General features: G+C 36.0%; 3 protein-coding genes across 4 annotated transcripts in view; 2 read left to right on the top strand and 1 right to left on the bottom strand.

Moving 5' to 3' along the window:
- CTNNA3 (catenin alpha 3) overlaps positions 1 to 27,972 on the top strand; it is a 546,120-nt gene that overhangs the window by 148,766 nt on the left and 369,382 nt on the right. The window lies entirely within an intron of this gene.
- Positions 1 to 27,972, top strand: part of DNAJC12 (DnaJ heat shock protein family (Hsp40) member C12) — a 375,633-nt gene that overhangs the window by 182,687 nt on the left and 164,974 nt on the right. The gene's annotated exons all lie outside the window — the stretch shown is intronic.
- LRRTM3 (leucine rich repeat transmembrane neuronal 3) overlaps positions 10,401 to 27,972 on the bottom strand; it is an 87,071-nt gene continuing 69,499 nt past the window's right edge. The window contains exon 2 of the mRNA XM_050898638.1: positions 10,401 to 10,610. Coding sequence (XP_050754595.1) covers positions 10,401 to 10,610 — 210 coding nt within the window. The remainder of the gene's footprint in view (positions 10,611 to 27,972) is intronic.

Raw genomic sequence — 27,972 nt, 5'->3', positions numbered from 1 at the left:
TCTTATCTCCATTGCTGACTCCTGACTATCATCTGTAGAAGTGCAAAAATCCCACTACTTTAAATGGTCAAATCCTCTAAAGCCAAAGGTGGAACTTCAACTGACTTTAATGGAGCCAGAATATCATCTTGTTTCAAGGAGTTAAGCTCAGCTCTATGGATATAAAAGGACAGCTGTGTAGCATCTGGTAAAAATAAGGGGGGAAGGAAGTCTTATCAATTTATTAAAAAGTGTGGTCTGCGTTGAATATTTCATGCTGTGCTTTTTGTTGTTGCCTATATTGCCAGACACCCATATTTATTGTAGTGTCTTATAAACAGTCTTTGAAAAATACACTCAATATTTTTGTTAAAATACAGTCCTGGTTATATCTCTTTTTTTGGGGGAATTGTGCTGTGTTTCTGATGTTTCGACATTCTCTTTATGCAGTTTGGCTATTACTTTTTTTTTCTATTGGCATTTGTGATGCAAGATGGAAGAATTTGTGCAAAGCAGAAGGAAGAAATTGCGGTTTGACCTACTCTTTAAAAGAAAAAATATTGAAAAAGAGTGTGAATTCATCCTGCTTTCCTCATGCATTTTTTTATCAGTATTTTGTGACAGCCAAAATTTCTGACCAGGACTAGACTCTGTATGTCTCTTTTGGCCTCAAACTGCATGTAATTATTCAATGTATGCTGTTTCTCCTTGTAGGAAGCCTTATTACCCACAGGCAAATGTAATCGATCATCTTTTCCTTTAACAATTGCCCTTTTCCCTCTACCCCAAAAGAAATCAGAAAAGATTTATGAAGTTCTGCAGCCCACAAAACCTGCTTCATTATCCTTAAATCAAGTATATCTGATTGCAAAGCTCTTATTTTTATAAGAATTTTGGGAGCAGAGTATTTTACGGTTTTTGGTGTGCTTTCACTAAAGGTGAAAAATGTATTTTTAAAAACTAATTCTTTTGAGAGTTATTGCTGCAAAGTAAAAGCCCTTTTTGTGAGAAGAAAAATAATGGATCTACCCTGAGACGTCCAAAAAGAATGAAGTATTCAAGCTGAAAAGATAACATCAGTTCAGATAGTATTGTCTTAGTGTATATATAGTGTTACTATCCTATCCTTCTGATGTAACATAACATCTTATTCACCTGTTTTTACTGCCATGGCAGATGAGGTAGACAGCTTGTTGAATCTAGATGGCGTTGTGTTTACTCCCCTTCCCCAGAGGATTAAATCTGATTTGGGACCAATCAATATGTATGAGCAGCTTAATTTGTGCCTTCCCATTTTTATTACTTCCTGTTTACTTGCTTATCTTAATCTGTTACCATAATGAACAGTTACACAGTTTTGTCAAGTCCTTCATAGTTGAATGATTTTGGTCTTCGTTTTACGTCTGCTGCTTTTACTGTTTTCTCTCCTTTCTTTCTCCATTTTACACATCTACCCCTTCTCCTGTATAGACAGAATTAATTTTTTTCCTAGTTGGATGTATTTCCTAAAGTTTGTGGCATAGGAGATGATGTTTTTCAGTGAAATGCTGATGCATTTTTGGACAACTTTAATGGAGATACTGGCTTTGCATGAGAAATAACTGTAAAGATCTCAAGAGTTGTTATTGGTAATTAGCACATTTCACCCTCATTCTTAGTTGCTGGTTTGCTTATTTATTTCTTCAGTCAGACAGTAAACTTATAAAGCAACTCATACTATTTCAGCTTGGTTGACCTGTTGATGCTACAATATATATGTTAAAGATTTTCCTTTTATAACACTTGCTTAGTTTTTTAATTATTTTCCAAGGTTACCTTTATAACTGAGAGTCTTGAAAACTGTGGTGTTACTGGAAAAATATACCACTAAAGCATAGCAGACCTGTGCTTTTGATAGGCAGCGTTGTATGTCCTCATTGCCCCATGTAATTGAATTAATTTTCATATGAGCAATATTTTGGTGTCCTTACGTATATTGTTGTTTACTTATCTATTAATAATTCTGTCTTTGATTTACTTTTCCACATCCCTTGGTTTCCCTAAAGTCCTCTTAGGTGAAACAGGTCATTAGCAATAAGTTATTTTTAACATAAAAGCACTTGATTGAGGCTCTAATATGAAGCTATTTATTTGCCTCCCAGAGCAGTTAGAGAATTGAGATTTAAATGTTTGCATATTTGGGTCTTGTCTTTTTCTCTGTGGTCAGTTGCTCCTTTTAGTTCATGTATATAAGGCCAGCTTTTTTATCCCTCTTAATGATTTACATTTGGATACTGTCTTACTGATTACTCGGATATACAGGAGATATTTGGTACTAGAGAAAATGGAAATAAAATGTTTTTCGTTTGGGAGGAAGGCAGAAGCCTTTTTCATTATCAGGTTGTTTGCCTGTGTGTATTCAGTCCAGACTTAAATTTAATCCTTCTCATCTCCTATTTTATTTACTGCCTTATTAGCCTGTACCTCCTTTTAAAAACCAGCCTTAAATATCTTCTATTCTAGCTCCATGTAATTTTTAAGAATTTTTTTTTTTGTTCCTGCAGCATAATTTAGTTGCGTCTATGATGTTTAATCCCCTTTCTTTACATCCTCTCTCAGGAGTAACACTGAATTATCTCTGCATTTGAATCACTTCAAGTTTTAGCTAGCAATGTGAGTGTTTTATTTCAGTAACTATTGTATTTTTGTGGTATTAGCAATGCCCCTGCATAAATTTCCCCCCCTCCTCTGAATTTTGTAAAAGAAAAACTTAAACACAAAGTCTTACAATAGGCCACTAATGCTTATTTCTGGAAGCACAGATTAATTTATTCTTTTTCTAAGAATAATTTTGTTTTTTAGTAAGATACTTGCATATTACATGACGAAATCTTAGAATATCATTTAGCACTATAAATGATCTGAAATCAGTTCTTAATTTCAGTGGGTTTCTTAATTTCTTTGCTAAGGAAAAGGTGGAACTTCAGAAATCCTGAGGCAAAATGCATGCCGGTGGGGAAGAAAAGAATGAACAAGTGCCAAAGCTTGTGAATGTGGGAGAAGAGACTGGCAGCAATTTACATTTGAGTTGTCATTTTAAATTTAAACCATGGGATTGATCCTGCAGTGCAGAACAGAGGCAGATCTTTATGCCTGTTTGGGATCCAGGTATCTTCAGCGAGATTCTTTGTAGATTCAAGGAGTTATTCAAAGAAATAAAGAAATGGAAGAAAGCTTCAGGAAAAAAGTAGCATAGAAACGGCTATATTTAAGCCAGACAGTAGACGGCATTCTGAATCCTGTCTTACAAATCTTACAAATTACAACATCTTAAAAATAGAAATGGAAATTTAATCAATAATGCTTATTCCGAATCAGGTTCACTAACTCTGTTCTTATTTAAGTATATAATTTAAAAAAGACTTTTTTTTTAAAAATGTACTGGTCATCTTCACAAGCAGTGCATCTGTCTTTCTGAAAGCTCAAATTTTGGAAAATATCTTACTTCTCTTAAAACTTCATGAGACTTTCAGTCAGTAGTAACCTGTATGGCATTTTTCAAGGTGGCCATAGCATATATGGGTGTAGACCTCCAACAACTACAAGTAGCACTTAGGTTAGGCATAAGGAAAAATATTCTAATAGCAAGAATATTTAAGCATGGATACAGATTGATGTAGATACTGTGTTTCCCAGAGACTCAAGGTTTTTGAAGAAGTTAGAGAAGCACCTATCACAGTAAAGTTGATTTTGCTTTGAGATGGGGAGGCCATCATGTTCATCCCTTCCAGTTCCACTTTTAAAGGTTGTGTTGTAATCACTTGATGAAAGTGGAATTAGGACAGTTTATACTGACATCTATTAATCGTATGTATTCAAGGCTTTAGGGTGCAAAGAAATAAAAAAACCAAAACCCCACACCACCTTGTGTAGTGGTAGAACGAAAAAAAAAGGTTGATTTTTATTAGCATGTTATAGCATTAGCATATTTAAGAGTTTATATTTGCAAGATCTAGTGGTGAAGTAAAAGGCACTTGAGTCGGAGAAGCTTTAGCATGTGCTTGGTAGGCAGCAAACCTGTTCAGCTCTGGAGATGGATACCTGAAAGGCATTTAACGCTGGTTTTTTTTCCTTCTAGTAACTCAGCCTGAATAGTTTTTTTATTTCTGGCATTCTCAGTTGTCACAGTCAGAACTTGGAGAAAGAGGCAAGTTGCACAAGTGTAAGGGGAAGAAATATGAACTGTCTAGATAATGCTAAGGCAGAAGACAAGAAAAAAGAAAATCTTCTTCATTAATCTTATTAGCATATTCAGATATACCATTGACAGCTGTATTTTTTCCTTTCCTGAGAATGAGAAAAAGGCTTTTGGATAGTGAAGTCTAGACTAATTGTGTGAGTTTACAGGTTCTTTGAAGATAAAGTTACCAACAGCAAGACGTAAAAGGGGGAGGTGCATCATCATTACTAGAAAAATAAATCAGTTTCATTATTTCTTTTGAAAGAATAAATGACAACAAAATGTATTCAATATGAATGGTTCAGTTAATGGCTTTCCATGCCTCATTTATGACATACTCTTGTAGAAAACTACTGAAATTATTGAAGTGCACAGTGCTGGAGGGACACATTGTTTTCTTTTAATGAGTATTCTCATCCCTAGTTGATAAGTTTTTGTTCTCTAAGCAGCACAGAATTATTATGTACAATGTTTAAATTATTTGACTTCGAAATATGTTTCATCGGTGCAATCACTTTATGATTAGATTGTAGATAGAACCATTGCTGAATTGCATCCACCTTAAAAGTCTGTTTCTTATGGAATACGAAGTGGAAGGTTCTCTCTGTGAAGGCTGGAAAAACCATCTTCTTACATAACTAAACGTTTTTAATTCCTTTAGTGTTTATTACAAAAACATCCATCCTGTTTACGTCAGTTGACCTAAGGCAATTAATAAGGCAATCATCAAACATTAATGTTAATCCAAAAAAATTCCATACTAATGCAACATTAATTAATACTCACTTGTGTATTATTATTGTTACATGTGTCACGTCTATAGTGGTGACACTTTGAAATGTCCACTATTATGAATGTATTAGAGCTTTAATGTAACAGGACTGGGTATAATGAATTCCGCGTTGCAGGCTCATTTGCTATTACACAGCAGGTGCTCCTTTGTAGTTAATCATCTAAAGAGACAGTTTTAAGAATGAGTTATTTACATACAAAATTGATGTTGATAAAGTAGAATATAAGCTCCATGCCATGTGGGATTTTCACAGTTGTACGTGCTGCACTTCAGCTTACATAAAAATTCTTGGCAAGGTTCTAGTGGCAAAATGTTAATTCCTTAGGTGTTCATTAAAATAACATTAATCATGAACTCTGATGATGTTCACGTTGATTTATTCTGAAACTTTATAATTAAAATTAATCAGATTCTATAATTAGGTAGAGCAGCAAAATGGAATTTGGCCTTGTTACTTTATAACAGAACTATTAATTCACTGAAATGTTAGAATTTTTTTGAGGAATTTAATGAACATCTGCTTTTAAATATGGATCATACAGTCAAACTTGTATCTCTTAAGAGGTTCATGTGTGTCCTTCTATGTTGAAAGGTGTTTTGCAATACTTTATGAAAACAGGCTTATTTTTTGTTTATCATTGTGATGGACTTGAGGAAGCTGAAAAAATATTCTGCTTTCTAGTGAGCTGAATCTTGATTTTTAAGAACCCCCCTGAGGGAAATCTCATAATTAAATCTACAGGGTTTCAGATAATGTCTGTACTTTAGATGACTGGATGGATGTTATTCAAGCTACCTGGAAGTTGTGAGTCTGTTATTAATTACATCGTAATCATATTTCTGTGTAAAAAATGGAAGTGAAAAGTGTTATTATTACACTACTCTCATTCATTTCTACTAGAAATGAATGAGAGTAAAGAGGCAGCTTTTCTTGTCAAAGTAAATTTACTTTCTGCAGGACTTGTGAATGTTACAAATTTATATGGCTTCAAAGAAGCTGTGTACACATTCAAAGAGGAACTATTAAGACACCAGATTTGGTTCGGTAAGTCCGTGACCTAGAAATTGTTGGGAACTGTAGGGGCGTTCTGGGGAAATACTGCTGTATGCTTGCCCCATTGTTTAGTTGTTCTTTGGGTTTCATCTTTCAGCTGCTGTTCGAGACAGGTTATCAAGCCTAGATGTACCTTTGATCTGACCAAGTAAAACCATTATTGTATTCATTTACAGATATTTATGCCTTTACTGGTAAGATTTGCCTTTACTGGTAAGCCCAGGCCCCTGAGACTCATGCAAAAGTCTGGAGCAAAAAGATCTTTCCCTCAAAGAGGAGGATCAGGCTAGGGAACATGAGTTGAACTGTTATTTCTCACCTGTTCAGCAGACTATTTCTGCTAGGCCAGTTGGGAATTAAATACAGCTGCTTGTATTTGACGCTATACATGATCATGTAATTTGTTTACATTAACCATCTTTGAGAACCTACATTGGAAATAAAGCAATTTCCAGAATTTATTACAATTCTGTTGGTACTGGAATTCTGGCTTTATTTTTCTAGTCAGTGGTGTTGCCCTTGCAGTTTTGTTTTGGGTTTTTTACCATTCATGTTATGGTTTTTGCACAATTTGTGTTCTCTTGTGCAATCTGAGGATTGGAAATAACAGTAAGAGATGAAAAATGCCTTGAGAGAGAAGGGGAAAAATTGAGTGGCTGTCAGTAAAGCAAGCTAGTACACAGCTTCTGAGGCTGATACATTTTCTGTTTGTTGTATGTTGCCAAAAGAAGTCTGATATTTGTGATCTCTGAAAACTGTGTATATATTTTTTTTTTGTTGTTAGTGGTAGCTCTCAGATCCCTTGTGAATAGTTTGTACAATGCCTTATTATTGCAAATTTTATACAGTTTTTAATTGAAACAGTCATTTGCTTTCTTGTATAGATGTTATTTTGGTGTTTGTTATTTTTTTATATACTGTCTTGAGACAGGCAGTAATTTGTTAGATTAATCATTAAACTTCCTATATACCTTCTTCTTTAGATAGGACCTCCATTCAGATACTTGTGCTCAGTTTCCTAATGGATGTTTCAGCCCTGTAAATTGCTGTACAAGCATGATCCACTGATGGATGTTGTGAATTGTTGCTTGTAGCTAGATTTATTTTTAAAATTGTCTGGTTTTTTTTATTGATAGAGGTTATACTTTCTATCAGTTTGTATTTTGCAAGCATAATGAATTTGTCCAGCTTTTTCTTGATAAAATGATCTACCAGGGTATGGTGGTGTCACTTAAATGTAAAACTGAGATTGATGCTGTTGGCTACCTCTATTTCTGGTTTATGAATCTTATTGCAAAGGGAAATGATATATGAAAGTAACCCTCTGTAAATAAATATTTGAACCCATAGGCTCAGCCTACTTTCTTCTTGCTAACTTGTAGCTTAGAAGACTGGGGCTTTATTAGGTGATACTTTTTTGTTTTGTCCACATAACTAGAGTGTTTACTATTTCTGTGCGCTCCGAGTCAGTATATAGCTGGCAATAATCTGTTGGAAAGCAGGCGTACACACACTAACATAAGACCTTAGGAGTGAGTCCTTGTTTGAGTTAGCTTAACCTAGATTTTTTTCATGATAGAGATTTTTTTAGGGAAGGTACCTACCTGCCATCTAGTTTTCTTGAAGACATCCATCTTGTTGAGAATAGCAGATTTTGGGTTGATGTAGTCCATTAAAAAAAATGGTATCCAGTTTTATGTATGGAAACGTATGTTTTAACACTCTAGATTGGAGGTGGGCATGTATTCCACTGCTACTTTGGGCCCTGGGATATTGTATCTGTCTTTCAGAGCACTGGAGTGGCCCGTTGAGGTTACAGAGAGCCTGGCTCTACAAATGCCCAGATTGTGATAGTATAGCAGACCTGTGAGGTGCAGAATGGCTGCTACTTCTGTGACCCTGCTATTCTACCATTTGTCTATTGATGTGTTGGTCTAAAACTACAAGTCTTTCAGGAGAGGTGCAAGACAAACCAGATTCATTAATGTATGCTTCATTATTGAGGAAAAGAAACAAAAGGAGAAACGTTTGTGTGTATGTGAATATATACCCAGGTGTGCTTGTTTAACCAGATACGTCAAAAAGATTTTGTGTCTCTTGGTGTGAGAAAATATTTTGTCGTGTTCCTTAGCCTAAGTTCATTAGAGTGTCTAACACTGAAAGTATTCATGTCATACAGTTCTGCATAAATTAGAAGTACATGGAGCCTTTGAACATTTGTGCATTTTGAGTAACTGCATCAGTGCCAGGACCACGTTCACGCACCATAAATATTTGAGGGTAGGGGGTCAAGGTAAAGAATAGGAAGGACAGAGTAAGAATAACTGAAATAATCTTTTGGGAGGATGGTATTTGATCCTAACAGCTGAGGCCTTCTATTATGACCAGAATGCCTAAACATTAAACCTTAAAAACAAGTTTGAAATGAAGCAGTTAGCTTCTTCCTGCAGTACAAAAGTTACCTGACTCCAGAATGACACCTGCATTTTTGGTTTCATTTTATAATTAGAAAAATGTATTTTCAAACTGTGCATAGTAAAATTCCAGCACTGTAGAAGATGACCATAAATTCAAGAACCCATGTAGTAAAGAAATAAGAAGCTGAAGTGTGGAGGTTTAAGATGAGTCTTAAAAAGACAAGTAATGTTTTGAATAGCAAATAATTTATGCAAAATATGTTACAAAATCTAAGATGCTAAATAAATAACCGATACAATGTATTCTCTTTTGACACTTTGTTTCCACTTAAAAGATAGTGAATGCAGATTCATTTGTTAACAATATTTTGAAGCTATTTTTCATTAATTTGCTTTATATTTTGTACAAACAGTTGAACTATAATTTTAAATTTCAGTCTTCTGCTTTGAAGCTACATGAAAATATGGTGGGATAAACATTCAGAAAAATAGATTTGTGGTTATATAATTTCTCTTTATTATAAAAAAGTTGCTTCACCATATGAAACTTTTTTCTCCTATATTTTGGAAGGCTCGTGTTCCCTTTTATATTTCACCGAGTCAGCGTGATATAATGTGTTTCTAATTTCTGTAATCTTTTATGATTACAACATGAGGGTAGTATTATAAAAGTTATTCTCATACAGTATTGAGAAGTCTTGAAGATTTAAAACTGAAGAATGGGATATAAGAATGCTTCAATCCAGATATTAAATGGTAGACAAATAAGCAATGTAGTAATTGTTAAAGACTTGATACTACTTCTTTTTTTTTTTTTTTTGTATTTAAAGGTTTTGATTTTTTTTTTTTTTTTTAGCTTGATGTATCATAATGTTAAGGGACTATTAACCATTACCATTTGGTCCAAATTACTATATTTTTCAGCACAGTAGAGGTTTCTTACTTTTGAGTAACATTTTACATTCTAGGAGTAGTATAACTCTAAGGGCTTGTTTCTGGTGCTACTTCTGTCAGCAGCTATCTTTGACAGAAGTATGTTTTGGGCCCATTTGTCTTCAAGTAGAAATACAAATGCCTGATTTGGCAGGCTGTACTTTCACAGCAGATTTTGTAAAGACAGCTGCCTGTTGAAGTCTCCTGTCCATATTGTCTTGCAGAACAATGAGACTTTACAAAACATCATCAGCGTTGCATACGTAAACTTTGTTGTTAAAATATATGTTTAGCATTACATTTTTCTGATTTAGAAATCAGGCTGTATTTCAAGGCAACAGGTAAGTTTGAGAATTGTTAAAATTTTTTTGATTTTCATTTATAAGAAAACTTGGCTATGTATTTCAAGAATTTCTTAGAAGTCTGAATAGTTAAACCCTCCTTTTGGTTAATGCATTACTTCTGGAACCAGTAGATAAAATTCTACACATTAAACACGGTAAAAATGGTGCATATTCTGCAAAGGACAGAATTTTAGATTAAAGTTTTCTGGGCACAAAAGCAGTAACAAAATGATCCCTACAAAACAGAGTAACTTAATAACACAAGAAATAACTTCTGTTAATTTGAAACTTTAGAAACTGAAACTTGTAAAGTAAGATGTAATTAAATTATGGTACTGTACATACCAGCTGTTCTTGGTATTTGAAACTTTACAATATGAAAAATACATTACATCTGTACAGTTTATACAGGTAGGTAGGATGAGTTTTGAAAAAGATTCACTTTAAGGGTCATACTCCGAAGTCAAAAAAATACTGCACAACTCAACTAATTACAAATTGTAGACTTGAAACAATTAATCTTTGTGATTCATTTTTAATTTGAACAGGGATCCTAGAATCCATAATATTATGTCTTCTCACTTCTGTCCATAATGTTACATAGAATTTGGTTGCAGCCTCTGCTACAGAAAAAAAAATGACAACAACAAAAAACCCTCAGTTAAGCCAGCTGCTGACTGTGTTCCTTGATTCGTGCTGTTGTTGTTATTGTGCTCAGATCCAGATCAGTTTCTAGGTGTGTTTCCACTGTTTCTTCCTGGTTATTCGAGTCATAGGGCTTGTGAGCAAGCAGTTCATGATGTACTCCACAGTAACTTATCGTGGGCTGATCATAGGCAAGAAATGTTGACACATTCATAGACAATGGTATCTAGGGGAAAAACAAAGATGAAAAACAACCAGTTACCAAAAGATATAATCAAATTGTACTTGCCTGAATTTGATGTTGAAGAAATGGACTGTCTAAAAACATTGGCTAATGCCAAATATAGTGCAGCATGTAAAAAAATCTGTTCCTTCTCTCTATCCCTCTACCCCCTCCACTCCACCCAAACCCTGGTCTTCACTAGGGTGTTTTAAGCCTAACCACTGCCACCTTTGATCTTGTGACCCAGGGCTAGGTGCGTGCTTGAATGTGTTTGTGAGGATTAAGATGTGATTGAACTCAAATTATCTTTAGAATGTAATTAGCCTCTGCTAAAATCAGTCTATCAGGGAGGAGAAAGAGGAGTGGCTCAGTTGGGGATATATGGAATATTTCAAATGAAATTTAAATGGCTTTTCAAGTTTAAGAGTGGTTAGTGGATCTTGCTTGAATATATCAGTGGGTGTGATACCTTTGGTCTGCTGGGAAATACTCACAGATGACACGTTTCCTATTATTTATATCATAAGCATCTATTTGAATCTAGCAGCTTTCAGGAAATATTGGACCACGGTAGATGATAGCTTCATCCACTGTTATGCTATGGTAGCTCTGGAAGCTTCACTATTGCAGGTTTAATTCAAATGCTTTAGGCTGAAAAGTTACTAGATTTTTGTTACTATTTTCTTGGGGATTTTGAACACACTTCAGCATGGAATTATTTACAGTACACTGTAGAATTAGAAGTGAAATTAATACAGATTTTGAATTGTATGTATTTGTACTATTAGATTTATTTTTATATATATTAAGAGAATTGAAGGATGAAAAAGGTGACTATATTGTTGTTCTGGTTTTGGCTAGGATAGAGTTAATTTTCTTCTTCGTAACTGGTACAGTGCTGTGTGGTGCTTAGTTGCTGGCTGGGGTCAAACCACGACAACTGTAATGGCTGTGTGAGTCATGTGTTAAAGTATTTAAAAATCAGATTTCCAGTCCATTGTAAAACTAAAGAGAACAACTTTTATTTGTGACTTTTACTGTTTTCTTGCTGTTATTTTGAAGACTGAATGAAATGTAATAAAACTAAATATGAAGACAGGTAATATTTAAAAGCATTTTAATTTGAAATATGAAATAATACAAAACAAAACTGTTTCTCATTAGCACAACTGATTGATGCATTTGGATGTCCCACCTGTACCTCTACATGCTCATGACAGCATGTTGGAAGTCCCGTTATAAACACTGCTCATATGCTTTGCAAAACATGGAGATAGACTGAAAAATATAAGGGAATGGATGACTTTTCTACCTACATATGAGATATCAGTAGCTCATGAAGAGCTAAATAACATTCAGCTTAGAAGATGAACGTATGTAGCATATCATGTGATCACACTGACTGAATCGGAAGAATATCAGTTAAACCTGTGACAAAACTGTATCTTCATAGGATAGAAAGAGAAAAACCAGTGGAATGTATCTTTTTCTATCCTGACTCTTGTATTTGAAAGATTTAAGGTTGAAAACACTGTACTGTATCATAGGTGTCTGATGATCTGTATCTTTTCCCTCATGATGAAACACTGGATGAACACTTCAGGCTTTCTTAAAATAATGAAAAGACTTTACCTGAGGAAGAACTCTGGCATTTTAAATACATGCAATAAGAAGAAATGCTCCACATTTTTCCCCCTTCATAAACACTAACAGTATCTTTTCTTAAACTATTGAACGTTTCCTTTTACAGCTCAAAATGTATTTCCTAACCTAATTTCATGAATGTGGCACAATATTGGATGGTGCCACCGTGGGCATGGATTACTTTTGGAGGCTGCAATGCAATGAACATGTACTGTCTCCTGCAGCTTTGCTCTCATGATAGAGGAAAGGCTACAGTGCTACACTATGTCCTCATCATTACTGTGATCACATCCAGAACCCTGGCCCCTAAGGATCTTCTCAAGTAGCAATTTCAATACGACCAACACAATACTTAAGCCCTACTGTAAACAGGACTGGTCCCCTCCCTCCCAGGTTGATTATGCCTTCAGTTCCAATGGTACTGTAGGGTAAAAACATCTCTGGTCCTCTTTGTACCTAACGTAAAGACTGCCATAATTCTGGAGATGGTATGTAAGCAAAGCCACTTCCATCTCCGTTCATGTTCTGTTGATCAGACATATGTGCCTGAGAGATACACAGAATTTCTTGCTGAATGAACCACCTCAGTAAACAGTGAGGCTAGAAGGTGTGAGATGTCCCAAAGACAGTACAAAAAGGAAAAGTGGCATAAAGGCTCTGGCTGTACACGGAATCGTGTAGATGTGGTGGTACTTACTTTTTCTCTGCCCACTCAGCTAATTTAGTCATATTTGCGTTGCCCTTTTTTTACAGGAGCAAAAGGTGGTGAATGGCCTTGAATCACTAATGCCTATCCACACTTCCGTGGAAACCAGACAAAATTTTGTACAATCTGGCTTCAAATGTGCTGTTGCCCACATTTTGGTTGGAATAGTCAATGAAGAGATATTTAGTGCCACATCTATCAAAACAGAAGATATGGGTTGACATGCTTTGTGAAAATTAAAATCTGTCTCTGTGTGTTCGGAATAAGAGCCGAGGCTTGCATACATTTTTGAAAAAGGTTTGTGGTATGTATGTTGAACTGGCAAAAGCGTGTGTGTGTTATGAGCTTAATACCTGCTCATATTCTCAGTAGTCTTTTTTCTTGTATTTTTCATGTAATGTATCTAAATTGCTGACATTTGATCATACTCTGTTTTCAGCAACATCAGAATAGAAAGAAAGCAGAAGGGTGGAAAGGAGCACTGTAACTGCTTCAGACCTATAGTCAGAAACAAGCTGATTATGGTTATGGGCTTGTTCTAATTTCTTTCTGATGCTGACATGATGGCCTTGCAGTAAAGCAACTCTACAGGAAGTTGGTCAGCAGTGTAAGATGGGCTAAGCAAACTATATATGCAATTGCCATGAAATGTAGACAATTGCATACATGCAGTCTTTCATGCATACACATACAGGCCTGAGTGGGAAGCCGCACAGGAGGCGTTTTAAGGCCTAGCTGAGATTAGAGAAACAGAACAACTTTTGGATTAATGACATTTCCCTTAGTCTGGTAAAGTTTCCATTCTGAAAAAAAATTAGCTTGTGTGGTTCTCCATTGCTGTTTTCTGAAGTGATGTATGAAATTGTGTTGAAAATTCTACCTTATTCTGGGCAAATATGAACCAGGAATGATGGCACTCTTCAGAAGAATCTGCACTGGTTATCTTGTAACCAGGGCATTCCTGTAGAATGCAAAATGTGCACCTTTTAGAAAATTAGTGACATTCAGACCTGTTATAAAATCTCCCAGATAGTTTCTTCTGACCTACCCCTTTTCTCTTGTTGCATCTTTTTTTCCCGCCTTAAGTGTGTCCCCTTCTGTCTCTATTTCCTAGAATGGCCAGGATCTGACCACCTGCCATGTTTCTTTTTATTATAAGTATTTGGGGAAGGAGACTTCTTGGTCACTCCAGTTCATACCGCAGCTCATTTGTAACCATCGGGTGAAGCTGCTACCAACTGGTGCTTTATTGCTGTCTGGATATGCTGGATCACTTCAGGCTTCTCAGGTTACAGCCCTGGAACAGAGACGTCAGCCCTCATGGCACAGTGATTAAACAAGGAACATCCCTGTTTGTATTTCCTCCTTTGCATTTTTCCTTCCTGTTTTCCTTCTGATAGTGGTATGTGTCTCAGTAAAAGTTCTATCTCTATAAACCTCCTGTTCTTTGAACTGGTTTTTAAAATTCAAATAAGTAATACCACAGCATTTGTAATGATAGCTCTCATCTCTTTGACAGCAATTCTGGAGTAAAAAACACTGCATTGTTTAATTACTAGTGATGTGTGAACTTCATATTGTGTGGAGTTCAGGTTCAGATGAGCATCCAAAAAGCCTCGGCTTATCTCAGATTTACAGTTCAGAAGCCTTAAAATTGCAGTTACTATTCAAGGAAGCATCTGTCCTGCAAGCTGAATTTCATTGCGTAGTATTAAATTGCTGTACAGTGTGTGTGTGTGGAAAAAGTTCCAGCAACCCTATATCTTTTCAGTACGGAAGTCTAAAACTCCAGACTTGTTTTACATAGAAAATGTAGCTAAAAGGTTGCATTTACAACACTGTGTAGCAAACCAGAATTTAAAAAAATAATTCTGTTCCATCCCGACAAGAATTTAATCCAGTGTTTGGGATGTGGATGTTTTCGCATTTCTGTTTTGATCCTCACTGGCAGTTGAAAAGTTACCACAGATTAAAAAGAAAGTTTGTTTTTTTTTTTTTTAAATGAGACTGAGAATTTGGTTCTGGCTTCTCTCTAGCAATTACAGAGATCTGCAGGAAATAGGTTATTTCACCCAGACTGCAGAAGTATATTCACTACTAAACAGATGTGAACTGGTTGGGGAGGGGAATGCTTCTAGCTACAGATGAATATCTTGGCAGTCAGCAAAGATGGGAAAGGTTCTAGCAAAGGCGTACAGCATTTATTAGGCTTCTGGTGTTGTGGCTGTGTTCTTATCTGATTGCTTGACCTTGGCTTGGCTTTCATAAGCAACAGAACTGCATTTTTTTCTGAATTTATTGTATTTAGAATTAGAGGCAATATTTTCAGGCTAAGGATTTTGGTATGTTGTTGAATTTAATGGACATGGGGTGTTCGAACCTCCAGGGGGGATTTCAAGACTCAGCCACAGAATCCTGGAAATGAAAGCTTGGAAACTAAAGGCATAAGGGTATAGCCACAGATCTGGAGTGGCTTAAGAATGTAGGCATGGGGAAGTACGATAGGGCAAAGGAATATTATCCATGGAGGTGGCAGAGATAAGGAGCTGAAAAACAGAAGATCATGAACAGGAGGGATGAAAATAAGTAAACCAGGTTGTACACTGAAATAGGAGAATAAAATGAGCTGAAGGATGTAAGCAATAGAAGCGATGGAGCTGTGATTTATCATTCTGAAAATGTACAGAATATAGGAATGTCATTACAACGTAGGCATGGGAATATAATATATCAGCATATGGTCAACATATGAGAATTAAATCTATTTCATATAGACGTCAGTGGAATTTTGCTATTGGCTTCAGTTAAAAAAAAAAAGGGGGGGGAACAAGCCCTTGTAATATATACCAGGGAACCATAAAGGTTTTATTGGCATGAATCAAAGTTAAATGCTTTATTCATGACCACTGTGAAGAATCCTGTTATTTCAAATGAACCTCAAAACTAACCTGATACTGTACCATCCATTAGTTTGTCTTTGTGATGTATTTGCCATATTATTTAAATTTATTGGAAGTTAGATTTTGAATAGTACTATTTTTGAATCCTTATGCACGTAAACCAGAAAAAGGCTTGGAAGGAATAAAATACCTTGGGTTTATTAGATAAAGAATACATTAGAATAAATTATAATTCATGTATTTAAGAAGTCTTATCTAAATTGACTCTCATGAATTTTAACAACCTGATTTCAGACTTTCAGTTACAAGTGAAGGCAGCTTCTGTCTTCGTTTGAGAATCCCCTGAATTTCTAGTTTCTCTCCTGTTTCCTATACCTGTGAACCTCACTATTGAACGTTGTTCTTAGCAAAGCATCACTGAACCCATTTTATTCATATTTACTAGCCAGTATTTCCAGGATATCTTTGATTCTTCTCTAAATATCCCCGTTTCCCACAAGCTTTCTTATTTGCAAATCACTTGTCAAATTGTGCGTTGTTTTTGCTACCTCTGTTTTCTCAGCTCCCTCTCAACTTCCCAGCTTGCCTACTCTAAACTTCATTGTGCTGTTCTCTTTAGCACGGTCAGACACAGTTACCTGTTTGCCTCTGTCACCCTCTGTCCTCTTTTCCCATATTTCTCATCTGCATGTTTCCTGCTTTTCCCTTCCATTTCTCTAAGTCTTCACTTCACACAACGCCTGGTGATGACTTCTGCATCTGTCTTTTGCTCTCCAGTGACTCCATCCCTCTGCCAACCCACTGGTTCTGTCCTATGGCCTACCCCAAGCTCGTTCCACTGAAATACATCTTATCCTGCCCTCTCTGAGAGCTGTCTCTTGTAGCCAGAACTACCTTGCTTAATGGAGGCTATAGGCACAGTTTCTCAGTTTTTCCTGTCTGCCTCTTTTTCATGCAGTCCTCCATAGGTGCCCTTTTGTTTTCATATGCAACATTGCAGGGCACTGTAATGCCTATCCCAGATTTTACCGCAGACATTTCAGAACATTTTACCCTGTTTTCTATGTCCTGGTTTTCTCTCAAGAGGAACTGATTTTCCCCAAATCCTTTTCTATTGCTCTCTAACACTGTTATTTCCCTAAGAGGGCTATATTAACTTGGTTGGTTCTTTTTCTTCTGTTGCTATAACATGCAGAGAAAATGCTATGTTGGAGTGTAATCCAAAAAGTCTTGTCCCAGTGCTGCTGGACTATAGCAGTTCTGTGAATTTTTTAACTTGTGTTAGAAACTACTTCTTGTGCTGAATGGAGAAAACCCGTTGAATATACACCCCAGGAACAATGTAGTAGCCTTGCAGATACCCTGCTCCTTAGTGGTTCCTGTTTTCTTCCAATAACCTAGGCAGGTCTTGGAATATTTGAAGTACTTCGCAGGGTTCTGGTTTATTGATAAAGTTGCACAAGAATTACCTGAACACTCATTCAAGCTTCTTAACTGGCTTCTCCTTGAAGCTGAGTCCCTGTTCCTTATGGAGTCTTAGGACAGGACTGTAGCAAGACTGTTCTGTACCTTCACCTATGTCTCCTGCCCCTGCACCCTTGCGTTTAAATCCTCTGTGATTTAGGCAGGTCTTGCATGTAACAAGTCCCTTATTTTCTCTCTTAAGTGCATGTCCAATGGCTTTCTGTGAAAGCCCTAGAGCTGTCTGGTAGGTACAGTTATGAAAAGAAAGTACATATCTGATTATGATCTCATCCCATTTCTGTCATTGCTTCTTCAAGCATGTATTTACTTGAAAGTGCTGTGCCATGAAACAAGGAAGATAATTAAACTCAAGCTTCTGTTAAAGGAATAGATAAACCTGTTATAGCCAATTTGTGACAGTCGTGGATTTACAGTTCAGATCCTCCTAGCTCCTCTACCAAAATGTAACTCAGCCATGGGGGTGAGGTTACCAGAAATTACTTTTTGGTGGTGGTGGTATTTGCGTACACTGTGAGGAGGCCTTACTGTAAGGCAATGAGTACCTCGGATTAAATTGTGGTCCCTTTGAAATGCTGAAAATGGATGGCTGCAAAAATTGCTAGTCAGTTTTAAAGATCTTAGTTTTCCTTTAAACTTCTGAATTCTTAGGTGATTGTTCTTTAAAACTTGCGTCTGCATATTTCAACCTTTCAAAGTCCAAATTCTAAAGGCCTGGGAAAGGGCAGTATGTTGTTAGATCAGCTGGTGAGAACTTTGGCATGAAATGTCACAAGGCATTGGTATTAACTCACCCAGCTTTACTTGTGAATGGCAGGGAGGAGTTGTACGAGTGAAGGAATGCAAAGGGAAGGATGTTTTCAAGCTTTATCTGCTTTTCTCAAAATTCAGTTCTACTCAGTTCAGGCTGTAATTAAAAACCTGCCAAAAGTGTAAGCAGTAACAATAGCTTTCGTCAAATAGCAAAATTTTTCTTCACACAAACATTAAGTTAATGCCCTCTTGGTGAGGGATAACTGTGTTTTCTAATCAAAGGGCACATCTGTCCAGATGTTGTACGTGATTTTAGCATGAAAATTTCTTTTCTGTTGCTCAAGAACACTTGCTTTTCTTCTGCTATGATTTTCCTTCTCTGCAGTAAATCTGGGCAATAAAGTACAGTAGTGATATGTTTCATGTGCTCTGCTTAGGTTTGGTAATTTTCCTATTCCAACATGTTCATCTCTGGTTACCTAAATTGGGGTCCCACATTGTGAGAAATAATGCAACCGAAACCAAACATGTATTACTATGCATTGGTTTTGTGCCTAATCTTCACTGCCATGTTAGACTAAACATGTGTTGTAACTGTACATTCTTATCAGAGAAAGAGAAGAGTGAGGAAGCAAAGGACAGATGAGAGGTCTGCATCACATCTGTATTTTAAGCTTTTTAAACCATCTGTTCAGTCACACTGAATGTGAGGACCAGTTGTCTCCATGGCGATATAAGAAACATTATTTCAAAGCTCCTACTGAAGTAGCTGCTGCTTCTAGACTTTACTTGTTCTAGTGGCTGAAAGCCCTGTGTTCAAATTGATACCAAAAAAGAAAAAGCTTTAGTAAGTGCATGATTAGAACTACAGTCCATCAGTAATAATATTCTTATCTGTTCAATGTTTAACGTGAATTTTAAGTAATTTATGATGCAGCATATTCCCTGGAAGAGGATAGTAATGTTAAAAAGTAAAAATCACTTTTAAAAACCAAGGCTACTACTTTTGAACCTTTGTGTTGAATGTTGGACATGTAAAGAGTAAGCTGATTTTTTCTGAGGGATGGGAGAGGGTACAGAGAGCATTCAACTACTGTTGGGTTCCATGAGAAAACCATGCAAATTTTTTTTTAGTTATGTCAGTGTAGATTTGGTATCTTAATTTTAAAGTAGAAGGAATTGGCAAAAATTTTTCAGCAAGTTGAATATACTAGTTTTGACAATGGCCTTTACTAGTTTTTGAAATGCCAAAATTAACAGCTGCTAACAGCTGCTACAGAATATCACCCCTTTCTTTTTATTTTTAAGAAGTAGAAGATAAAGAAGAGGAGGAAGCAGAACTAAAAAGGTTTTATTTTTCATTCTGATTCAGTTCATTAAGAAATAGTGAGCTGTGGTTTCCTAGTTGCTGGACATTTTGTCTTGCATGTTGTTAGTTTTCTCAAAATTTGAACAGGGTGACATTTGCTTAACATCTTTCCTTCCTGCAAAGAATGTGACATTCGTGGGATGAGAACAACTTGTGACTTGATTAGCTTTAATTGCTTGCTTGGCTTTGAAAGCAGTATGTATTACATTTTATTTTAGTTAGACATTCATGTTAGCTTTTAATGTTAAAAAATGAACAAGTTATAAATACTGTTCTGCCTGACAAGGTAAATATCTGCCCTGCCTTTTTGGTTTTTTTTTTTATTTGTTTGTGTGTGGGGGTCTTTTTGGTTTGGGGGTTTGTTTGTTTGTTTGTTTGTTTGTTTGTTTTTTTACTTTAACAGCCTGCAGCTTGGGATTTTTTTTTTTTTTTAAATAACATTCCTTCAAGTTCTAATGTAGTAAATTCAATAAGGGAAGTAGGTATGAGAGTGTATGATTATGAGTAAATATTTATCCTTTCAGTTGATGCATTGTTTGAAATATGCTTCATAATATTTAATAATGAAGTGTATATTGCCCTAACATATTTCTAAAAATGTTATTACAGTTAGATCCATATCTCTTGAGCACTAACCTTTTTAGGTTTCTCATTTGTTTTTCATTTGTATATAAAACTTGGTGTTTATTGATAGGCTCTGAAGGCATAATTACTGAAGTATCATTTAAAAAAGACAGCTCTGAACTTTGGGGGACTAAAAGTAAATCAACACAGATAAAGCTTTTACTTTAGATGCTGGATAAATGATGGATTCAGTTCCAAGTATTAGATAGCAAGCATTTGTTAGAAATATGAAAAAGCTAGCTATTTTTGTCTTAGTAAAGTTTGTTGCAGCTTGGAGAACCTGACCGTCATACTGTATCTTATATATAATTCATTATTTAGCAATCAATAGATAATCTTAAAATATAAAGAATTTGCATGAATAAAAAGCACATGAAAAAAGACACCTTTGAAAAGCAAATAATGTATTTGTAGAGACGTCTCAAAGAGAATATGTTTGTAAGCCACACATATGTAGGTAGATGTGTACATATTGCATTCACACACTTGTAAGTCTTGTGGGCAAGCCCTGAAAGAGGTCAGTGCAGCTCCTTCCCTTCTCCTCTGAAAGTTTTAGAATACTAAAAAGGAAACTAGACTTTATTGCTATATGTAGAAGGAAAGGGAGCTGAATAAAAGGAACCAATGAGATTAGTTTGATTTATATTATAGATTTGTTTCATTTTTAGGGGAGGTCTATCTCCCTTAAAAAAAACACTGTTGTATCATAAAGTTGAAGAAGCAATGTATTACAGTTAAGTTTAGAAAAACTTGTCCAAGCCAGGCTTAGTTAAATATTAGAGTGCCTTGTTTAGTTAAATACCGTAGGGCATGGTCATGCAGGATGTCTTGCAGAAACCGAAGGGAAGACTTTTGTTTAGGAAAGCTCTGTAGACAGTAAGGTCTGTGCATGGTATTCTGTGGTATTCCTCTTAATGAGCAAAAATTGCTGAAGAGTGGCTATATCCAATAACTAATCAGTTACGGCACAGACTGCAGTTATGTTTACGGATTTTCATTAAGCATGCTTGTTTTGGTTGATAGTTTAACTTTTTGGCCCATCATAGGGCTATAGGTAGGTTTTTTTGAGGACTCTATTCCTCAAAGGTTAGATTCTCATATATTGGATAGGCTTGTGTGGAGTGTGATTAATATGATCTTATTTTCTTTATCCTTCTGTAATTATTTTAATGTAACAAGCAATTTTAATATCCCCTAAGTGCTGTAACAGGCAATCTCATTACTTTTCATCAGGCTTGTTTACAGAGAAATAAAATAACAGCAAAATAAATAACACTGAATAAACCAGAAGTTGAAGTATTACCTACTCTAAGTTTTCAGAACCACGAGTCAGACTTCAAAGAAGTCATGAGCTTACCTTAAGAAAAGGAGGGTATTTTTGTTGATATAATCTTTAGCTTCTTGTTTACTTTTTGGGGTGTGAGCAGTTGGGGAATATTATATAGCTTTTGTATCTAACTATGAAGACTAGGTTCTAACTTTAGTGAAAGCTGAAGTTCTTAGAACTCCAGTAGTAGGGGCTTTAGGAAATATCAGGAAACTTGATAATACTGATGATACAGATGTCTTCCTTCTTCCGCTTTGCCCTTTCTCTCTCTGTTATCTCCCAACTGTTAACCTCTTCTTTCTTGCTTGTCTTGTTTTATTGTTTTCCCTCTATTTCTATCTTCAAGAGGAAGCATCCTTCTTATTATTAACCATATTAATCATTTGTGTAACCTCTCCATCTTCCAGTTATATTGTTGTTGGCTGCCATTAGTCTATTATCTCATTCACCTTTGCTTTTCTTTGTATTCTACTGTACCTCTTTGGCTACTTTTCAGTAAGGTGCCCTAATACTGTCTTTCCTTAAGTGTCATATCCCAAAATATACTTTCTTGACTCCAGGAAAGGAGACAGGAAAGCCTGGTGGTGCTGAGACAAACTCACAGTGAAACCACCCACTGCAGTTTTAAATTTTGAGCATTAGCTTTGAGCCCTTGATACTTAAACAGTTCTCCTGCTGAATGGACTGTGATTGTGGGTTTCATAGTGTCCAACGTCTGATCCTGCCAACTGTTGCATGCAGTTGTGACTAGCCTACTAGAATGAGCTGATGAGACATCCATGTAGTTCATCTAGTGTTTGTATACACTGGAGTTGTATGGGCCAACAGATGCCAGGGCCAAAAGATTTATAGATCTGAAGGGAAAAGAACTTGCACCATCTCTGAGAGCAAGGAGGAGGCCTTATTTACTCTGCTAGTTTGATTTTTCTCTCTCAAAATTTTGTGTGTAGAAAACTGAGTTGAAGAGAAACTTGATGTATTTTGTTTGAATTCTACATTACTGATAGCTTGAGATTAAACTGGGTACCAGTTTAAAAACCACAAAAAACAACAACTGAAACCTGATGCTTTCAATCCTCTTCTCCTGACATTTCTGGAGAAGAGGTTTTCCAGTCACATCTATAGCTGACAGAATCCTGTCCACAGTGTTCTTGTAACTGAATAGTCATCACGCACTCTTAGCAACACAGGTGTGCTGGAAAAACCCTTCATGCAGATGCAGCCATGCTTGGTTTTATTAGCTTAGCTTATATCGGTCAAGGTGTTCTTCAGGTGGTGCAGGAGGTCTGCTTCTAGATTGTTCTGATGAGTGTGATTGCTATTACAGCACTCTCAGCTGACTTTCAGTAATATTGAGCCATTTGATTGTCAATGGTATGTTATGATATCAGGAATATTCCTGTATAATGAAATCTCAAGTCCCAGGAGCCTTAGGAAGTGTATAAGAAAGGTTTAAAAAAAAAAAAAAACAAACAAAAAAAACGCCCCCACCCCTCACCCTCACCTTACCCTTCTCTGATACCTCTTTGTACTGCTGCATTATTTTGTGAGGCAACGCTGATCAGTACTTGAGGTTGGCCAAAGCATACCTAGATATATATGGCATGTGTGGATTCGTTTAAAAGGCATACCGTGAAAATGTCTCTTCGGATGTCGGAAACTACTTACGAAGAATGAGAATGTTAAGCATGTGTTTTTTATTTTATTCTCAAGTGTGTTGCAATATAAATTCCTCTTTTTACATTTTAAACAACGAGTTTCTGTGGAGTGGTGTCCTCTTGTGCACAGTGTTCTCAAACAAGCTAATAAAGAAAATTTAAAAGTCTAACTTACATTCATAGCTTGCATCAGCTTATGATATGAGAAATATTTCAATGAGTAATCCAGACATACCTGTCAGAGATGGAAAACCTATACTGAGACTGCTTTAATCCATTTGCTGATTTTTATGGTCCCAAAGTCCCTTGAAGTACCTGACTGAAATCCAGATGTGCTCCACATACTGAGTTTTGCATGTAGATCTTTAAATTAGTTGGAAGACAGAGACAGATTCCCTTGGGATTCAATCATTTGTTGAAGCTTAAATGGTTTGTTTATTGTAGGAAGTGTTTTATTTTTAAAATCTGTTTTGCACTGTATAATGCATCTGTTCTCGTTGAAAAACTTAGTACATGCTGCACAGAATTCCAGGTATTCTTTTCCTGTCCTTACTTTCTTGTTCCCTCTCCCCACCAAGCTGATAAAAGGCTAGTTTTTGTTTCTGTTGTTGTTGCTCTGAAGTACACTTTGCTTTGCTGAAGAACCGAGAGCTGGGAGCTCCTGGGTTGGTTAGAAGCAAGTTAGTGGTATCAGTGGTAATTTGCAGCTGTGTGTTACAGTGAGTTTTATGCTGAAACTCAGGCAATGCCAGGACATCATAGAACGGGGGGTGGAGGCAGACAGGTTGAGGGGGTTAAATTGGGTGTACAGAATCACAAAACAACAGTTAGGGAGTAGGAGTCCTTGTTCTGTGTGGTGGGTTTGTGTTGCTCAAAGAGTACAAGTGAGGAGTGGAAAGAATTGGATCATCGTCTGTCTACTCAAAGAATAACTAAAATAGGCAAAATATCAATTCTCCATATAGTTACCATTACACTTTAGTTAAATAACGAGTGTATTGCTCTTTTCTAATTGTTTGAACAAGAGCATTTTCATATATCTTAAAAAAAACTTTTGAATGATGCCAAAATGCTAGTGCAGTTTTGACAGAGGCTCTTCTGGAATGAAGTCCTTTTTCTTTGTTAGTGGTAGGAGAATTGACATGTTCACCTGGAGAGAAGAGACTTTCTAAAGGATATTGGGAGCAACAACTCAAAGCACAGAAGAATGTAAACCAAAAGTCAAATTTCTGACTGGAAACTTATAAAATTAATAGAGATTCATATATCTAAAAGAAAAAAAAGGAAATTTATATTTGATGCTCAAATAAAATACTGCTTTAACAGTCTCAGTTCTTGGAATTTACCATGCAATGAGCAGTGTTTTGTTTATTTCTACAAAATAGTGTAATTTCATAGAACTCATCTGTGTGAAGTATTTCCGATTACGTTAGTGAATAAGCTCTGTGTAATTATTTAACTAAATTAAAGAAAGATCTTTGTTAAAAATTGAATGATATTATAACAGAAGGCTAATACCAGATGCAGCTTGAAAAGCAAGAGCAGGGGTTAAGATAATTTATATATCTCATGGATGGGGAGCATGGGATATATGGTTCTTTCAGTTCTCAGGAAAGGTTCTTAATAAGTTCACTGTGTTTACCTGACAAATATAAAATTGTTGTTTTCTGATGTGACAGTAGTAATGATAGAGCATTTCTTTTCCTTAACCAAGACATCCTCTACATACATTGTTTAATATTTGTGCTAATGAAATAATTTTCTTTTTTTAAACTTCTTTCCCTCTGTGAGTGTGTTTAAGTCGCCTTCATATTATGTTTTATCACTGTATAATTCTAGAGAGAAAAAGCTCTGTTATATTCCCAAGGAGTATATGCTAGATTATTTCTGTTGATAAGAAGTATTAGTATTTGCACTTGTTAAAATATTTATATCATGGCATCAGTTGCACTGCCCCTAAGATATGTGTGTGGCACTCAGGCTGGATGTTTGTATATCTGTCCATAATTAAACAATTCTTCGATGTAGGACTACAAATTTTCCAGGGCAGGAAAGCATTATTTGTTCAATTTAATATTAATTCTTTTAAAATCCAGGCCAAACATTCAAAGCATAAAGTGGCGGTTTATTGATTTGCCAGGCCTTTCATCATCCTTTTCACTCTTAAATGCTGCACTAGGTAGTTACTGTGGCAGATTTTCAGGAAAATTATAGTAAGCAAGAGAGCATAGACAATACACTGTGACAGTTAGAGGTGTGCAGGCAGGGACCAAAGCTGAGTAGAGTAGTTAAAAAAAAAAAAAAAAATCCTGGAATAGTTGTCATAGACCTTTTCGGTTCATTAAAGATGACCTTAATTGCTGGTTTGCGTGGTTCATAGAATTGGGACTGGAATTTGGAGTTTTAGATATTCAGGTGACTCATCTGCTTAGCCCAGTGTGGTAGTTACCAAAAGCCATTAGAAGGCTGCTCTGTTATCTCTGTACAGCTGACTCCTTTATAGCCCTCGTGGTACAGGAACTTGAATAAGACTAATATAAAAAAGACACTCTCTCAGTCTGTATCTGGGTTATTATTCCCCTTCATGGCTTTTTTGACAAGTGGACCTTAAAACCCCATCCTCCTGTTAGTACCAGTGGTATTCCTTTCAGATTTGTACAGGTGAAGTGTATTTCCCCTTTAAAGAAATCCTCAAGTAGTGGGGGAAATGAAAACTGTTTAGGATATTTATTTAGAGCCAGCCAGTTAAACCCAGTCACTTTGATCTTTTCTAGTACCCAGTCATGCAAATATGTTTACTTTCTTATATTAACTGTGGAAAGAGACATCAATATGTACTTACTGCATAGCTATTTTGGTTAGCATGTTTTCTTTAGGTCAAAGTGGAGTCATGTTGCAGTGATAAAAGAAGCAGCTTGTACTATTTTTGGTATTGTGGGTAGGCAGAGGATGGTTCTCTTCAGAACATGCAACCTGAGATGTTAAACAGTATTAAAAAAGCCCGCATATATAGAAGGAGCCCAGCATGAGTTTAAAGGAACACACAAAATGGGTGATGAGCAGCACTGCCAGCACTTCTAACAGGTCTGGCATGGAGAAAAAGAATGGAGCCTGAATATTTTTGGAACAAGCGAAAATATTACAGAAAATGTAATAAATATATTCCATTTATGTAATTTTATATGGAAACTTCCACAGAATTTACAAGAGAAGATGTGTTTCTGTTCAGATAGCTTATTTGCTGTTAGAACAAGTGAGAAAACTCTGTGGAAAACAAGACAAACTTAGAGGGCTTGAGAGCTAGGCATAGTAGACCAGCCCAGCTGTGTGCAAGGAAAAATTAGATATAGGTATACTAGATGTTCATCAGCCTGCTTGGCCTAGTGTCAGTATTTACTGCCCAGAGGTGGTAGCGATAGCAGGGGCAAGAGCGGGAAGACTGTTCTGGTAATAAAGGAAAATACCCTCTGTATTTGAGAAATACGAAGATGATGTGTGAGCCATCCATATTAATGGGTGTGTGCATGTTAAAGATAATAAAACAGTGCTGCTTTTCAAAATGTTGAGAAATGTACATTCTGAAGCCTGCATGCTCTACCTGCACTAGCTCTAGGAAGCTCCTGATGATAGAATATGAACTTCCATTTAGATGGAAATTCAAAAAACTGAGAGATTTTGGATACATAGTGAATTAGAATGAAAAATAATTTAAGACTTTTGAAGTTTTTCACAGCACTGAAGCATTTTCATTTTGAATTACAATATTCTGTTCTGTTTTTGTTGCACACTGTATTAATAATTAAAGTTGCAACAATACAAATTATCAAAATTGATTTTTGAAAAGTTAATTAGAGTTTAAAAATGGCAACAATGTATTAAAATCATAATGAGAACGTTTTGGTCTAATGCAAATGTTCCAGAATTTTTAGTGAAATATTGTGGATAGATTTTTTTTATTATTTTTTTTTTAAACACATTTCATTAATTGAAGTTTTCTGATGGAAGAATCCATCCATGTGTTTTTGACCATTTCTAAGTACCTTGAGAATAATTCCAAGGATTGGTTCCTTTGCTGAGGCCAGATCATGCCATTAGCATGATGGCGTTCTCAAAGTACTGTCACATCTCATCTGAGACATCAGATTCAGACACAAAAGGCAATCTAGCAACAATAGATTGAGTTACTAATAGAAGTAGTGCAATGCTTAGTGGCTGTTACTAATTAAAGGACTTAAGTTGTCATGAAAGAGTATAGATAATCACTCTGTCAGTTCTTTATCATCTGGCTGCTTCAGCAAACCATTGCTGGTATATGTTACGCACCAGTATGTGGCATGGATCCCCTTTTTCTTCCTTTCAATTTCCTTAGGCAATTCTCGGTTCTCCCTTTTGGAGTATAGCGATAAAAAATAGGTGCAGACTTTGACTTGTCTCATATGAAGCGCTCTGATGCCACCTATTCTATATAGTATTAGGAGTTTTAAGGCAAAAGATGTTATGAGTTATGTGGCTTTCTGTAATCACAAATTTCTGTTTTAATATTTGTTAGCCATAAAGAAACAAAAAGGTCAATTAGTATGTGTCGCTTCTTTGGAGTGTTGTTCTCTTGCATGGGATTGCTGACAATAGAACGGTAACAGCTTACTTGCATTTGCTTGACTTTGATTCACAGCTCAAGTAGTGTTTTGTCAGTGGAGGAAGAATAGGATTTTCCTCCATTTGGTTAGTCACCATGGAGTGCTCCTGTGGTTCTACAATCCTAGGCAATACAAGATCACTTCTGAAAAACTGCTTTTGAATTAGAGGATGCTGGCATGCATTTGGACCATTCCCTGTGAAAGTACTGCATATTCAAAGTAATGTTTACGTGTCTCATTTTAGAAGTCATGCAGCAGATTCAAG

The sequence above is a fragment of the Gymnogyps californianus genome, chromosome 6, assembly GCF_018139145.2.
Source record: "Gymnogyps californianus isolate 813 chromosome 6, ASM1813914v2, whole genome shotgun sequence".
NCBI classification, from domain to species: domain Eukaryota; kingdom Metazoa; phylum Chordata; class Aves; order Accipitriformes; family Cathartidae; genus Gymnogyps; species Gymnogyps californianus.
Note: the sequence above shows the minus strand (reverse complement) of the source record. Positions and strands in the feature narration are given on the sequence as shown.